This window comes from Delphinus delphis, chromosome 2 (assembly GCF_949987515.2).
Source record: "Delphinus delphis chromosome 2, mDelDel1.2, whole genome shotgun sequence".
Classification (NCBI taxonomy): Eukaryota; Metazoa; Chordata; class Mammalia; order Artiodactyla; family Delphinidae; genus Delphinus; species Delphinus delphis.
In genome coordinates, this window is record NC_082684.1 from 158,629,438 (window position 1) to 158,643,973 (window position 14,536).

The window sequence follows — 14,536 nt, forward strand, 5'->3', positions numbered from 1 at the left end:
TCTCCTTGGGGTCAGGGAAAAAAGGTGGAGGGCGGCAGGGTGCAGTGTGGGGTGGGTACAGACGGCTTCTGGGAGAGCAGTCGGCCTGCGTCCAGCCTGTCAGAACGAGGAAGAAGGTGCTGGGTAAGTTTCCTCTTCAGGGAGTAGAATATTTTTTTCCCCCTTTTACAGTGAAATTGGAACAGTCCTGGGAAAATGGGACAGGTGTCACCAATCAAGACACAGGGCTGTTTACCCAACTCAGCCGAGGGGCCCTCAGGAAGAGAGAGTCTTGATACGAAGAAAACTACAATTTTTCGAAACACGAGGTAGTCCCTGCAGGTTGGGAATGGGCGTCTGTACGTGGATCGCCCTCTGACAGGTGGACACGGGAGAGGGATGGGCAGTCAGAATGCGCCTCCGAAATGGGAGGCCAGAGGGAACTCTGGGTGCGTTTCTCCAATCTGTTAGAAAGGCTATTTCCAGGTACCTTCTCTGGCACAGCGTGCCCTACTAAACCCACTGCGGCTGGGCTGAGGAGGGGCGGCCCCCCTGGCGAAGAGAGCGTGGGGCAGAGGTTCACTTTGCTCGAAGTCTCTGGGTTTCGGCCGGCGAAGAGAGGGAGAAACCAGGAGGGGCCGAGCTGGAGCGAAGGCCGCTCCAGCCCTGGGGCCGAAGCAGCCTGGGAGGCGCACAGAGCCCGGCCCTGAATCCACCCGCCGCTCGGCCGCCAGATAACCCTGAGAGTTAAGCTCCCAAAGAGAAAACGAGGCAGCGCCTGGCACGTCTTGCGCGTCCCCGGCCGCGAGGCTCCCGGCTCCCTCCTCGCCGCGAGGCCCCCTCCCCCAGCCATAATTGGACACGGGCGCCGATTTTGGTGCAATGCGAATTAGCTCCAGTCGCCCAGTCGGGAGGGCCAGGCAGGCTCGGGGAACGCCAGCCGCTGGCGGGCGCCGCGCCGCCCGAGTCAACGCCCACCTCCGCCAGCATCCCCGCGGCCGCCGCCTCCCGTCGCCATAACAACCAGCCCCCGCGTTCGACCCCGCGCAGCGCCCGGACGCCCGGGGAGGACGCCCCCGCCCTCGGCGCCCGGCATCCGGGTGGCCTCGCGCCCCCGCCCTCGCCCGCGCCCCCGCCCTCGCCCTCGCCCCCGCCCTGCAGCGTCCTAGCGCAGCGCAGAGGCGCCCTCTCTCGCAGCCGGAGAGGAAAGCCCTCGCGCCCCCGAGACTTGACTTTGCGGAATTAATAAAGCAGCCCCGGGGGGCCGGGGTCCTCCAGCACGCGCCTGGGCGCCCGCACCTGCCTGGGTCCCCCGCACCTGCCCTCTCCTGGGCTCCAGGGCGCGCGCGGCGGCGGGGAGCGTAGCCGGGCGGCGACGGCGGTGCCCCGGCGTCCGGGGCACGGCGTTCCCGGGGAGCAGGACATCCCCGAAGGCGGCAGCACGCGGGAGGCGGGGAGGCGGGAGGCGGCCGGGGCGCGCGGGGAGGGCGGGGAGCCCGCGGGAGGAGGAGGAGGGAGGGAGCAGGGCGGGCGGCTGGGAGGGAGGAGAAGGGAGGCAAGAAAGTAGCAGAAAGTGAGGCTGGCAGCCGGCTGCAAAGGAGCCGGGCGAGTGGCGGCGGCGGCAGGAAGTCTGTGCCCGAGACGCGCAGAAATAAGAGCCAGGGAGGGACCGCGGCGGCGGCGAGAGTGAAAGAGGAAACTGCAGAAGAGGAAGCTCTGCCGCAGCACAAAGTCTCCTCCGGCTCCCGCGCCGAGCATCCCCGCGCCGCCAGCCCAGCCCTCCCGGACCGGCTCGCCGCCGCCGCCGCCGCCGCCGCCCCCGCTGCGCCCGCGCCGCCGCCCCCCCCGCGACCCCGCGCTCGGGCGTCCCCTCCTCGCGCGCCCACCCCGGCCCCCCGCGTCCCCGGCCGCTCCGCCTCGCCGCCCTCTGCGCACGCCGGCCTCGTCTGCCATGGCCCGGGAGAACGGCGAGAGCAGCTCCTCCTGGAAAAAGCAAGCTGAAGACATCAAGAAAATTTTCGAGTTTAAGGAGACCCTCGGAACGTAAGTGGGGACCGGGGAGTAGAGGGTGGAGATGGCAGCGGCCGCGGGTGCAGAGGTGGCTCCCGCTGCCACCGCCGCCGCCACCGCGGTAGGAACCGGCGGGTCGCCGCGTCCTCATTGTCCAGTTCTCGGCTCTGCGTGCCCCCCTGCGTGCCGGCCGCGTGGGTCGCCCCGCGGGCCCGGGTGGGAGCCGCTCCTGGGCGGGGGAGGCTCTGGGCTTTAGGGGTCAGTCGCAGGCGGGCGACTTTTCACTTCCCTGACACCGCCGCCCTCTCGACTTCTCCCCATGCGTGACTGTGGGCTGAGCATGGTGGATATTCCTGTTTACTGGCTGCGTGCGTCTACTCACCGTGTGCATGGGTGCACCGTGTCCGCGAGAGACGTGGTCACGAGAAAATCGGGCTCCAGGCATTCCCATTTCTGTCCTTCCGTTATGTATCCTTATAGAATTGACATCTTCACGTACTAGGTGTAGGCAAGACTTCGGATGACCGCGCAATTAAGGAAGGGAGGAATTTCGCAGTGTTCAGGGTCACGTGTGGGCAGAGCCTTACCTGAGCGTCTGTCCATTTCACCAGGCTCGGCAGCACACGCTGGGGTGCGGGTCGCCAAGGGAGGGTCTGCGAGGGTCGCTGTACCGGTGGTTTCTCTCTAGGGCTCTGTGTAGTCCGAGGCTGGTGGAGGAGTAACCAGAAGTCCATGGCAGGAAGGCTCCGAGCATGTGCTGCTCCATTCAGCTGCTGTTCCCTTTCTGCCCAGGAGTTGGTTTTTGTTTGTTTTGTTGTGGAGTGCCTCAGAATAGGTAGGGAGGCTGATAGTGAAAGAGAATCGGGCACTGCTGGAAGAGTCTGAAATTGGAGTTATTTTCTCCCCTCATGTGATCGGTATCTGTCAGCATATACATTCATACATACACATATGTGCTGTATGAACCGAACGTTTTGCAGGGGTTCATGGAGGTGTTAATTAGGCTGGGAAGAGATAGACGAGGTGTTTCATAAGAGAAATCAGTGTGCTCTTCTCTCCTGTCTTCCTTAACCCCCCTTTACTTGCTATTGTGGTTGGTTTGCTTTTCCAGGACCACATTTTCAAACCCAGATTGTTTTCTGTCCCATACTCAGGGTCCACTGAGTTGTTTGGTCATTTTCCCTCCCCGAGCCGCGCATCTGCAGTGGTCCCCCAGAGCCCAAGTTGTGAAGGTAGCATCCCTGCCATGCTTCTGATCCTGGGGACGCACACTTGCCGAGGATGAGAACAGGGTCTCCCAGCCGTTGTGCTCGCTTCAGGAACACAGTCTACCTGTGGGTGTAGACTTTCTGTCTGTTGGAAAAAAACAGAAAGGACTTAGCCTTTTCATAGAGAGGGGCTTGGGGCTGCCTCTTAGCATGGCCTGTTAAGGGGTGAGGTTTTGTCCATAACTTTAGAAAATTATCATTGAGGTTTATTTGGGTTTGGGGTAGTGACTCTGAGGTGCTTAAGTTGCCGAGAAAGAAGCAGCGTGTGCTTGCTGGTCATCCTGAGACCAATCGCCTCAGATGAGGGGATGGGAGAGAGTGGAGTCCCATCATGAGAGAATGCGTTCCTTTGCCAGGCGCATCTCCACCCGAGCCCCTCGAGCTGGTCCCTCTGCCTGCAGCCTCCAAGCAGATGGATGCAGCTCCCCTGACTGCCTCCTGCTCCCTGGAGAGCCGGGTAGCTGCCCCTCTGCCGTGGCTGGGCTGCTCAGCCCCATGAGCTGTGACTTCACTGAGTGGCTCCTGCTGTGGCAGGTGCTGTTTGGGTATGACTGCTGGTGGTTCCACCTCTGGGCAGGATGGGGACTTGACTCATGGTGACGGAGAGACTGTACAGCTCTTGCAGAACAACCTCTTGGACTCTGGCCACATTCCCCGTGAACCTGGGGATGGGTCTCTGTTAGGGTTCCAAAGCTTTGCCTTCTGTCTTGGAAAGAATTCTTTGAAAAGAAGCTTCCCACTGTGGTCCTAGAACTGGGGTTCTAGAAGAGTGAAACACAAACAATAAAATGATCAAAATGTTTTCACTCTGACCCAGCAATCCCACTACTGGGCATATACCCTGAGAAAACCATAATTCAAAAAGAGTCATGTACCACAATGTTCATTGCAGCTCTATTTACAATAGCCAGGACATGGAAGCAACCTAAGTGTCCATCAACAGATGAATGGATAAAGAAGATGTGGCACATATATACAATGGAATATTACTCAGCCGTAAAAAGGAATGAAATTGAGCTACTTGTAATGAGGTGGATAGACCTGGAGTCTGTCATACAGAGTGAAGTAAGTCAGAAAAAGAAAGACAAATACCGTATGCTAACACATATATATGGAATTTAAAAAAAAAATGTCATGAAGAACCTTGGGGTAAGACAGGAATAAAGACACAGACCTACTAGAGAACAGACTTGAGGATATGGGGAGGGGGAAGGGTGAGCTGTGACAAAGTGAGAGAGAGGCATGGACATATATACACTACCCAACGTAAGGTAGATAGCTAGTGGGAAGCAGCCACATAGCACAGGGAGATCAGCTCGGTGCTTCGTGACCGCCTGGAGGGGTGGGATAGGGAGGGTGGGAGGGAGGGAGATGTAAGAGGGAAGAGATATGGGAACATATGTATGTATAACTGATTCACTTTGTTATAAAGCAGAAACCAACACACCATTGTAAAGCAATTATACTCCAATAAAGATGTAAAAAAAGATGTTTTCACTCAATTGCATGATAATAATAATAGTAGTAGTAGTAAAGGTAGGTGACTTTATTAAATGAATACCAAGAACCAGTTGTTATTCTAAGTGCCTTAGGTATAGTAACTCATTTTACTCTCACGTTAACCTGATAAAGTGGGTATTTACTTTTATCCCCACTTGGCAGATGGAAAAACTGAGGCAGCAGAGAAATTATGTGACCTGCCAAACCGGAGCTACTTATTAAGTGGAGCTGATATTCGAATCTAGGCAGAACAACTTGTGATTATGCATGTGGGGTTGAGCCCCTCTGTGGATTATGTAACAGCAAATGTTAATAATAATTTGACTAACTTTAGTATTTGGAAAGCTAATTTTCATATTAAGGTAAAGAAAACCTAATTATCCAAACATGTAACATGTGAAAGCTTTTGGGTTATCAACACCTTTTTGTCTCTTGGACTTTCTAGAAGTGGTCCAAAGTTCAGGATGCCTGTTTCGCCCTGGGCCAAGTCCAGTGATCCTGACCTGGGTCTAAATAGAGGTCACTTCTGGTTCTGTTAGTGTGGATTTTGGCTTTGGGCTCTACACTTGTTTGCAGTGGAACCTAGCATCCGTCAAGGGTGTCAACAGTTACAATTGGGATTCATTTCCAAGGTACTCTGCAGGCCCAATCATTTTGTTTGTCACACTTTTACCATATGCCTTTAGGATCCTAAGGCAGGAAAGCCCTGCCAGGAGCCAGATTGTCAGCCCACAGTGTTAAAATGCTTTTAAAATAAAGCACTGTGAAGGCTCAAGGAGCACTCACTTGGCAAAACCTTGTAATCTGATATCTGGCTGCCTGATCCCGGTACCTTTCCATGCAGAGCACAGCCTCTACTGTTGAAGGCCAGAGGGTCAAGCCATTTAGACCATGTGGTCAGCGGGACCTTGCTGGAGGGTGGGAGCCAAATGGGAGTGAAGGGTGGCCCAGAAGGGTGGGAAGAGAGCTGGAGGAAGCAAAGGACAGCCTAGGGGAAGGAACCCACTGGGTGGTTTGGACCTGGGTTTTCTGATGCACCCCTGAGTCAGGCCTCAGGAGAAACCTCTCAACTTATGACCTTCAGTGTGGCTCTCTTTGAAGGGGAATCCCAGGCCCTAACCCTGGCTCTGAACAGGGTGGGAAGGCTTAATTACTGTTTATTAATCAACGCCGTGTTTTCAGATCCCTGCCTGGCACGCCAGATTAATGTGGGATCAAATAAATGTTGTGTAACAGCAATTAGGAGTCGTAAACATTTCTGTGGAGTGTTTGCCGAGGCCATTCAGGCCATCTCTACCGTAGGTGTCTTTCCACGTCTTCTGAACCAAGACAATGAAAATAGGCCATTTGGAGAAAGATACAGATGGGAAGAAAGGTTTGACCGTGGTGTCCAGGAAGTACCCCAGACTCATGGAAGTGGCTTCTGTAATTGCCACGCCATGAAAGGCATCTGAACAGAGGAGGCCCTGAGAGTTGACACAGAATGATTCTCCCAATATACCTCATTTCTTCCCCCAGAGTATGGAAATGGCACGTCCTGGAAAATAGATCTTCATCTCTGCAGGGTATGAATACACGCTTTTCTTACAGACCGAATGTTTTGTGTTGAAGTAATTGCTGTTTGTGGGGGGCTGGAGCGGGCACCATGGAGGTGTTGGGCCTGGGCTCAAGGTCTGAGTCAGCCGCTGCTGGGGTGTGTGGCCTGTGGGCTGCTTGGTCATTTTTCCACATGACCTGGTCTTAGCTTCCTCACCTGTAAAATCAGGGGGAGGGCAAGGAAGATGGGATGATTTTCAAGTGCCCTTACAACCCTAAGATTTTTTTGGCTTGTCTAGGTAACGAAGGCACTCACTACAGTTTTTCGGGAGCTTTCGTGTGTAGCTAGAGCAGCTTAGCCCTATTTGGAGGGACATTTTTATGGCCAGGCTAGTAGCAAAGTGATACAGCTCAGGACAGGAAGTGTTATCCCACTTGATGTCAGTAGCACAATGCCTTTGCTTTTTCATGAAATGAGTGCCTGCTGGGTGCTGCTTTAGGAGGGGTATAAATAGAAATTTCTGTGGGGCCAGCGCTGTCTTTTCCCACTAGTATCTTCCTTACATGCCTTGTTCTGAAATTGCTCAATCAGTACACCTGTTGAGGACACAGATTATTGATTTATCTGAAAGCCCGGGTAGAACACAGACTCACCTGTTCTTTTGTGGGAGGCAGGTGTGTGTGTGGGTGTAGGGGGAGAGGGAGATTGCAGAGCTACCCGAGGTGATTTGTGTGTTTGACCGACTGATTTAAGAGTAATTTTTCTGAGACTACTCAAAATTTTAGTCTGTGAAAAGCATTTAAAAGAATATTACCCAGAGGAGCAGAGAGGTGGGCAGCCCCCAGAGTGCCCCCCGAGGGTATCCCAGCTGCGGCATTGGTTAGAAGTTTGCATTTTTCAGCCCTTTGTTTGAGGCGTGATATAAATTCAGCCTCTTGTACATTTAAAAATATCTATTGAACACCTGCTATATTCTAGGCACCGGTGCACGGTAGCGGGGAGTACAGCAGCGAACAAGCAGACACAAATGCCTGCTTTCCTGGAGCTCACATTCTGGTGAGGAAGCCAGAAAATAAAAAAAAAAACACATGAATCAGGAAGATGTAGAGTATGTTATCTAGTATACACGTTAGGGGAGAAATGAAGCAGGGAACGGGGATTTTTGGGAGGGGGAGGTGATGGTGGCTTGAAGCAGGGTAGCCAGGGAGGGCCTGGCTGAAGAGCTGCTATTTGAATAAAGATCTGGAGGCTGCATTGGGGTAGCTGAAGGTAAAATGTTCCGGTCGGAGGGAACAGCAAGGGCTGTTTTGAGCAGAGGTGTACCTTGACCTGACTCAGGTGTTTCCGTCATGGCTGTGGTTGCTGTGTTGAGAATGAATGGACGGGTTCAAGGGCAGAAGCGGGGAGACCAGCTCGGAGGCTATGGAAACCATCTAGGGGAGAGAGAATGGTGGTGGAGGACTGGGGTGCTGCTCTGGGGGTGATGAGAAGTGGTTGGATTATGGAAACATGTGGAAGGGAGAGCCGATAGGAATTGCTGGTAGATTGGGTGTGGGATGTGAGATTCGCCAGGGATTTGGGGTTGGAAGAAAGATGCTGTTTGTTGCTTTTGGTCAGTTTTGTTCCAAGGATTTTCTGAGCACCTGCTCTGTGGGCACAGCAGGGCTGTCCATGTTCTGGGAAGCTCTTGGAAAGAGTTTGGAGGGAAAACTCAACATTCTTTGGGCTCCTGGGTTCTCCTTGTGAGGGACTCTTGGATTTATTTATTTGTTTATTTTAAAAAAATTAAAAAAAATCTTTGGCCACACCACGTGACATGTGGGATCTTAGTTCCCCCACCAGGGATTGAACCTGCGCCCCTTGCATTGGTAGCATGGAGTCTTTTTTTTTTTTTAACATCTTTATTGGAGTGTAATTGCTTTACAATGTTGTGTTAGTTTCTGCTGTATAACAAAGTGAATCAGCTGTATGTATACATATACCTCATATCCCCTCCCTCTTGCATCTCCCTCCCACCCTCCCTATCCCATTGGTCTAGGTGAGTATAGGGCACCGAGCTGATCTCCCTGTGCTATGCGGCTGCTTCCCACTAGCTAGCTGTTTTACATTTGGCAGTGTGTATATGTCCATGCCACTCTCTCACTTTGTCCCAGCTTACCCTTTCCCCTCCCCATATCCTCAGGTCCATTCTCTAGTAGGTCTGTGTCTTTATTCCCGTCCTGCCCCTAGGTTCTTCATGACCATTTTTTTTTTTAAATTCCATATATATGTGTTAGCATATGATATTTGTTTTTCTCTTTCTGACTTACTTCACTCTGTATGACAGACTCTAGGTCCATCCACCTCACTACAGATGACTCAATTTCGTTCCTTTTTATGGCTAATATTCCATTATATATATATATATGTGCCACATCTTCTTTATCCGTTCATCCGATGATGGACACTTAGGTTGCTTCCATGTCCTGGCTATTGTAAATAGAGTTGCAGTGAACATTGTGGTACATGACTCTTTTTGAATTATGGTTTTCTCAGGGTATATGCCCATTAGTGGGATTGCTGGGTCATATGGTAGTTCTATTTTTAGTTTTTTAAGGAACCTCCATACTGTTCTCCATAGTGGCTGTATCAATTTACATTCCCACCAACAGTGCAAGAGGGGTCCCTATTCTCCACACCCTCTGGAAGCGTGGAGTCTCAACCACTGGACTGCCAGGGAAGTCCCAAGGGACCATTGGATTTTAAGGCTAATCTCTTTCTTTGCGAGAGCTTGTGTCTGGGATGGGCTTTTGAAATATCTCCTGTTCTGTCACAGGGGGAAGTCATGATAGGCTGGACATTTGAGCAGCTGGACAAACTGCTTAACTTCCTGTGAAAATGCTGGGTTTTGCCTCCAGAATTATCACCAGGAAGATCACTCTGACAGGTTTGTAGGTTACCTACAACTCTCCCACTTGATTTGGGAATTAAAGCGCAGACGTTCTGTGAAAAATAATAAACATGCAAACTCCTGCTAGGTCTTTCTTTGATAGGATGTTTTATGTTTGGAGAGAAAAAGCCAGAAGTTTTTCTTGGTTGCAAAAAAGATAAACCCTCGTGGCCTTACTGATTAGTACGGTGGGATCTGGGAAATTGCACTTTTTAGAGCTTGGTCCCAGAGGGGCTAATGAAGACTAGGTCTCAAGTAGAAATTTCTGGATCAAACTTGGCAACCGAGTGGACAATAATTAAACTTGGCAGGTGGACTTCCTTGTCCTCTCAGAGGAGGATTTTAGGGGTTAACTTGTTGAGCTTTTTTTTGGCTGGGTCTCCATAAATCCCTTTAATCTTTCCTTTCCCCAAATAAATCTCCGTAAATCCCCTTCAATCTCTCTCCTTCTCTGCCTCTCCCCTCTGGGAGGGCTTAGCATTGGTCCAGCAGGGCACTGTCACATTATTGGACAGCTTACATCCACAGGGTGGACCCCAGGACCTCACATTGCCTCCAGTCCTCATGAGATTTTTCAGGAGTCGCCGGGGAGCCCACAGCCCCTGGGGACACATTTCTTTAATTGAAGAATGAACCACTTATGGGTGGCCAGCACGAAGCCTGGAGCCTGACTCAAGATCCAATGCACAGGGACACATGGACCCTGGGAGACATGCCAACATTACCTTCTTTTGCAGTTCACGTTGGGTGCCTCCCTTTGACTCCCTGTGGTGCAGGAGATCACCTTTTCCTTGGGCTAGTTTTCTGTTAGACCCTTCTTGATTTTTTCAAAATGTTTATGATGCAGTATGTGGATTCTTCAGGTTCGAATCAGACCAGATGGATGCCACAGGCCAAGTTCATTCCATGGCAGACCAAGTTCATTCCCTGTCTCCAGTGGTCAGCTGTGGGTCTCTTGCTGTTTTTCCTAGTATTTCAGCAGGATTCAGAGATGGAGGAATGCGTTTCTTGGTTAACACCAGATCTTGAGGATAAGCCTAAAGACAGCAGATTGGCTGAGGCCAGGCAGGGGAGGCGTCAGGAGGCAATGAACCGTACTAGAAAGGCAGCTCCAGCACCACCCTTCATAGCTGCATCCCTCTTGATGTCCATCCTTCATCTTTCTGAGTTAAGATGCAGATGGAAGTTGCCGCTTGTGGGATTCCTGTAAGGATTCAGTGCCATCTCTGAGGTGCCTGGCACATAACTGGGATTGAGTAAACAGCAGCTGCTGTCAGGTTTTACTTGCCTTCAGCAGCTGTGGTGGAGGATAGCTACCCTCAGATACTCAGGGCCAGCGCTGTGAGGAGGAACATGTCAGTGTCTGTTGGAAATTGATTTTTGGAGGCTCCTGGGGCAGAGATGCAGAACAGTGCATACTTAACCTCCCCCCGCAAAGTTGATTTAAGAGACCGTCAACAAGTCCTCTGTCAACCAGGGAAGAACATTCGCTGGATATTCCGCGGGGCGCAGTCCTGAGCTGCTAAGAACGGAGGATCTGAGGTCACCAGGCCATGGGTGCACATCCTGGGTCCACTGATTCCTAGCTATTAGGTTTTGGGCAAATGATGTCACCGTTCTCGGCCTCGTGCCCTCATCTGCACAACAGGCTAACACTAGCACCCGATCTAAGGGTTGCAATGAAGGTTAGATGAGGGCGCGTGGAAACCCCTTAGTGCATGGACATGGCTGTGAATCTGTGTGCAGGAAATGCTCCTTCTCTCTCCTTAGCCCCTGCGGGGCTGACACCCTGCTCCTCAGAGGCCACGTGCCCAGATTTGGAGGGTCCATTGCACCATCCAACACATGCTTCCCACAGGAGGCTGGTTGGTTCCCCTGGCGCTGGTGTTCACCAAGAGCCTCAGTCCCAAACGTCCTCCAGGCCAGCTCGCGTGTTGAGTGACCTAGTTTGCTGCATACGTAGACTCATCCCCTCCCTGGGTTATCTCATCAGCTTTGTCTCTCTGCACCTCTCCCTGCACCCTGAGCTGCTTTTTTTTTTTTTCTTCAGTCTATCTCTACATCAGCTTGTGCAAGACGCTCTTCTAACTGCAGTTTCTGTTGTCGCCAACAGCACTTAGATCTTGGTGCAGCTGTGGCCCTTCTTGAAGCTGAAACGTGCTTCTTTCTGGGAATGGCTTCAGTCTTACCTGCGTTGGTTTCTGATTGAAAATAACGTTTGGCTTGGAGGACTGAAGTAACTTGTTGATTACAGTATTCCAAAACGTCACTGACTTTTGTGAGTTTAAATTCTCTAGGTAGTGAGTTTATTTTAATGCTAGAGTTTTCAAAAATGGCAACGTGTCTAGGTATAGACCGCATGAACGTGCATTAACAGTTTACTCAAAAATAACCTCATCAGGGATTGTGTGATGGAGGGTGGGAGATCTCAGAAGTTTAATTTCCCAGGTTGCAGCATGTAGATAAAACAGTCGGAGAGCTCATGTCTGAATCGGGTGAAATCCCTCATCTTGGCTTCTGCATGTTAGACCTTTCCATGGCCTGACCAGGTCTGGGGTCACAGATTATTGGTACCTCTGCAGTGTAGTGAGCATGGGAAGAAGAGGCTTCCCAACTGGACAGAGTCAATGTTTTTACTGGTTGAGAGGCCCCCTCTCTGACATTTAGAACCACGGCTTACATCACTGAAATTGCTTTTACTCCAAACTGGATTAGGGGCTGTAAGTGGAATCCTAAAGGTATCATATTCAACAAATACGATACCTGCACACAATGCCGTCCCCTCCCACCAAGGCCCACAGTGTTGTGGGAAAAAAACCAAGAAGGAAATGAAGCTGTGCTAAGTGGAGAGGTCTGGTGGGATGATGGGGGGGGGCAGACACCCCAGGGCCCCTGCCTCCTGCCCCCCTGGGCTCTTCCCATTTCTTTAACCTTCATAAAAATGGCTGCTCGAAATTTGCCTTAAAACATTAGAAGATACGAATGCCTTGAAATAGGTTGAGAGACCAGCCATCTGTGATGTAAGTGATTTTAAAGAAAGTGCTTTTTCCTCCCACGTGAAACTGACAAGAACTAGCAGTTTGGCTGGAAGACGGGAGGAAAGTAGGTAATTGTGGTTTTGGAGCTTTGGGGGGGGAAGTGGGGAGGTGCAAATGAGTTCCAAACTGGGAAGTTGAAGACCAAGTGCGGCAACTGGGAGAAGGATCCCAGGCCGACCGACTGATTAAATAAACTGGGTTCTGACGCCTCCCTGGTGGTCCAGTGGTTAGGACTGTGCTTCCACTGCAGGGGGTGCGGGTTCGATCCCTGGTCGTGGAACTAAGATCCCATGTGCTACGTGGCCAAAAACAAACAAACAAAACTGGGTCCTAGACTGGCCCGGGCTCCGAAAGGGAGGCTGCTGTGGTACTGCCTCTGTGACCTCCCCCCTCCCCTCCTCCCCCAGCACAGCCCCGGCTCCCAGGACCCGGCTGGGACATTCACACTGTAATTCAGCCTCACTGGGCATTGGTACTCAAGGCTTCTCTAGGTGTGAGCGGGCTCCTTACCCCCATGAGACATTTCACTTTCCTTAAAAAATATGCCTTGAACAACCACCACACCCAAAAGGTGAAAATGAACTTCGGGGGCAGACCTTGTATAAAAGTTGGGGACAGCCTGTATCTGGCCGTCGTGTACAGGAACGATGCTGCTGGGATTCACTCTGCCTGCGTTAGCATGGCCAGTGTCAATGGAATTTGTGGTCCTAGTCATGATAAAAAAACTCTGATGTTGACTTTTTAGGGCCCTCTTGGCTCCTTTGACAGCTGGGAAATAGAAGACATAATATTTGGGTGTGTGTGTTTCTTAATTGTGGTTAAAAAAATGCATAACTTAAAATTTACCATCTTGACAATTCTTAAGTCTTTAGGGCCCTTTTGGCTCCTTTGACAGTTGGGAGTTAGAAGACCTCGTATTTGAGTGTGTGTGTTTTTAAGTTGGGGTTAAAAAATATGCATAACCTAAAATTTACCATCTTAACCATTTTTTTTTAAAAATAAAATAATTTATTTATTTATTTTTGGCTGCGTTGGGTCTTCGTTGCTGCACATGGGCTTTCTCTAGTTGCGGCGAGCGGGGGCTACTCTTTGTTGTGGTGCGCGGGCTTCTCATTGCAGTGGCTTCTCTTGTTGCCGAGCACGGGCTCTAGGTGCGTGGGCTTCAGTAGTTGTGGCTCGCGGGTTCTAGAGCGCAGGCTCAGTAGATGTGGTGCATGGGCTCAGTAGTTGTGGCGCGCAGGCTCAGTAGTTGTGGTGCATGGGCTTAGTTGCTCTATGGCATGTGGGATCTTCCCGGACCAGGGCTCAAGCCCATGTCTCCTGCATTGGAAGGCGGATTCTTAATCACTGTGCCACCAAGGAAGCCCCCATCTTAATCGTTTTTAAGCCTATAGTTCAGTGGCACTAAGGACATTCACGTTGTTGCGCAACCATCACCACCATCCACCTCCAGAACCTTTTCATCTTCCCAAAGTGAAGCTTTATCTCCATTACACGCTCACTCTCCATTTCCCCTCCCTCCGGCCCCTGGCAACCCCCATTCTGCCTTCTGTCTCTGTGAATTCAGCTACTCTAGGTATCTCCTATAGGTGGAATCAGACAATTTTGTCATTTTGTGTCTAGTGTATTTTATTTAGCGTAATGTCCTCAGGGTTTTTGCCTGCCCTTTTAAGGCTGAATAATATTCTATTGTATGGCTAGACCACATTTTGTTTATTCATTCCTTTTTTTTTTTTTTTGCGGTACGCGGGCCTCTCACTCTTGTGGCCTCTCCTGTTGCGGAGCACAGGCTCCGGACGCGCAGGCCCAGCAGCCATGGCCCATGGGCCCAGCCGCTCCGCGGCATGTGGGATCTTCCCAGACCGGGGCATGAACCCGCGTCCCCTGCACCGGCAGGGGGACTCCCAGCCACTGTGCCACCAGGGAAGCCCTATCCATTCTTGATGAACACTTGGGGCTGCTTCTGCCTTTTGGGTTTTGTGAATAATGCTTTATGAGCATGGCTGTCCCTCTTCAAGTCCCTGCTTTCAATTCTTTTGGTTCTTTCATTTCATACCCAGAAGTGGAGTTGCTGGGTCATGTGGTAATTCTGTGCCTTATTTTTTGAAGTACTCGCAGACAGTTTTGTGCAGCTCTGTGGTGTTTTGCAGTTTGCAAAATGCTTTTACATCCACGATTCCTGCTGCGCCTTAGGACAGCCCTGCGAGTGGAGAGCAATCATTGCCCTCATTTTACAGAGAAGAACATGGAGGTTCTGAGAGGAGATGAGTCAGGA

General features: G+C 51.2%; 1 protein-coding gene across 2 annotated transcripts in view; it reads left to right on the forward strand.

Annotated features, from left to right (window-relative positions):
- Positions 1–1,905: 1,905 nt before the first annotated feature.
- The window catches only part of CAMK1D (calcium/calmodulin dependent protein kinase ID), a 417,212-nt gene continuing 404,581 nt past the window's right edge, over positions 1,906–14,536 (forward strand). For both annotated transcript variants that reach the window (XM_060006055.2, XM_060006054.2), the window contains exon 1: positions 1,906–2,022. In XM_060006055.2, coding sequence (XP_059862038.1) covers positions 1,931–2,022 — 92 coding nt within the window. In that variant the 5' untranslated portion in view covers positions 1,906–1,930. The remainder of the gene's footprint in view (positions 2,023–14,536) is intronic.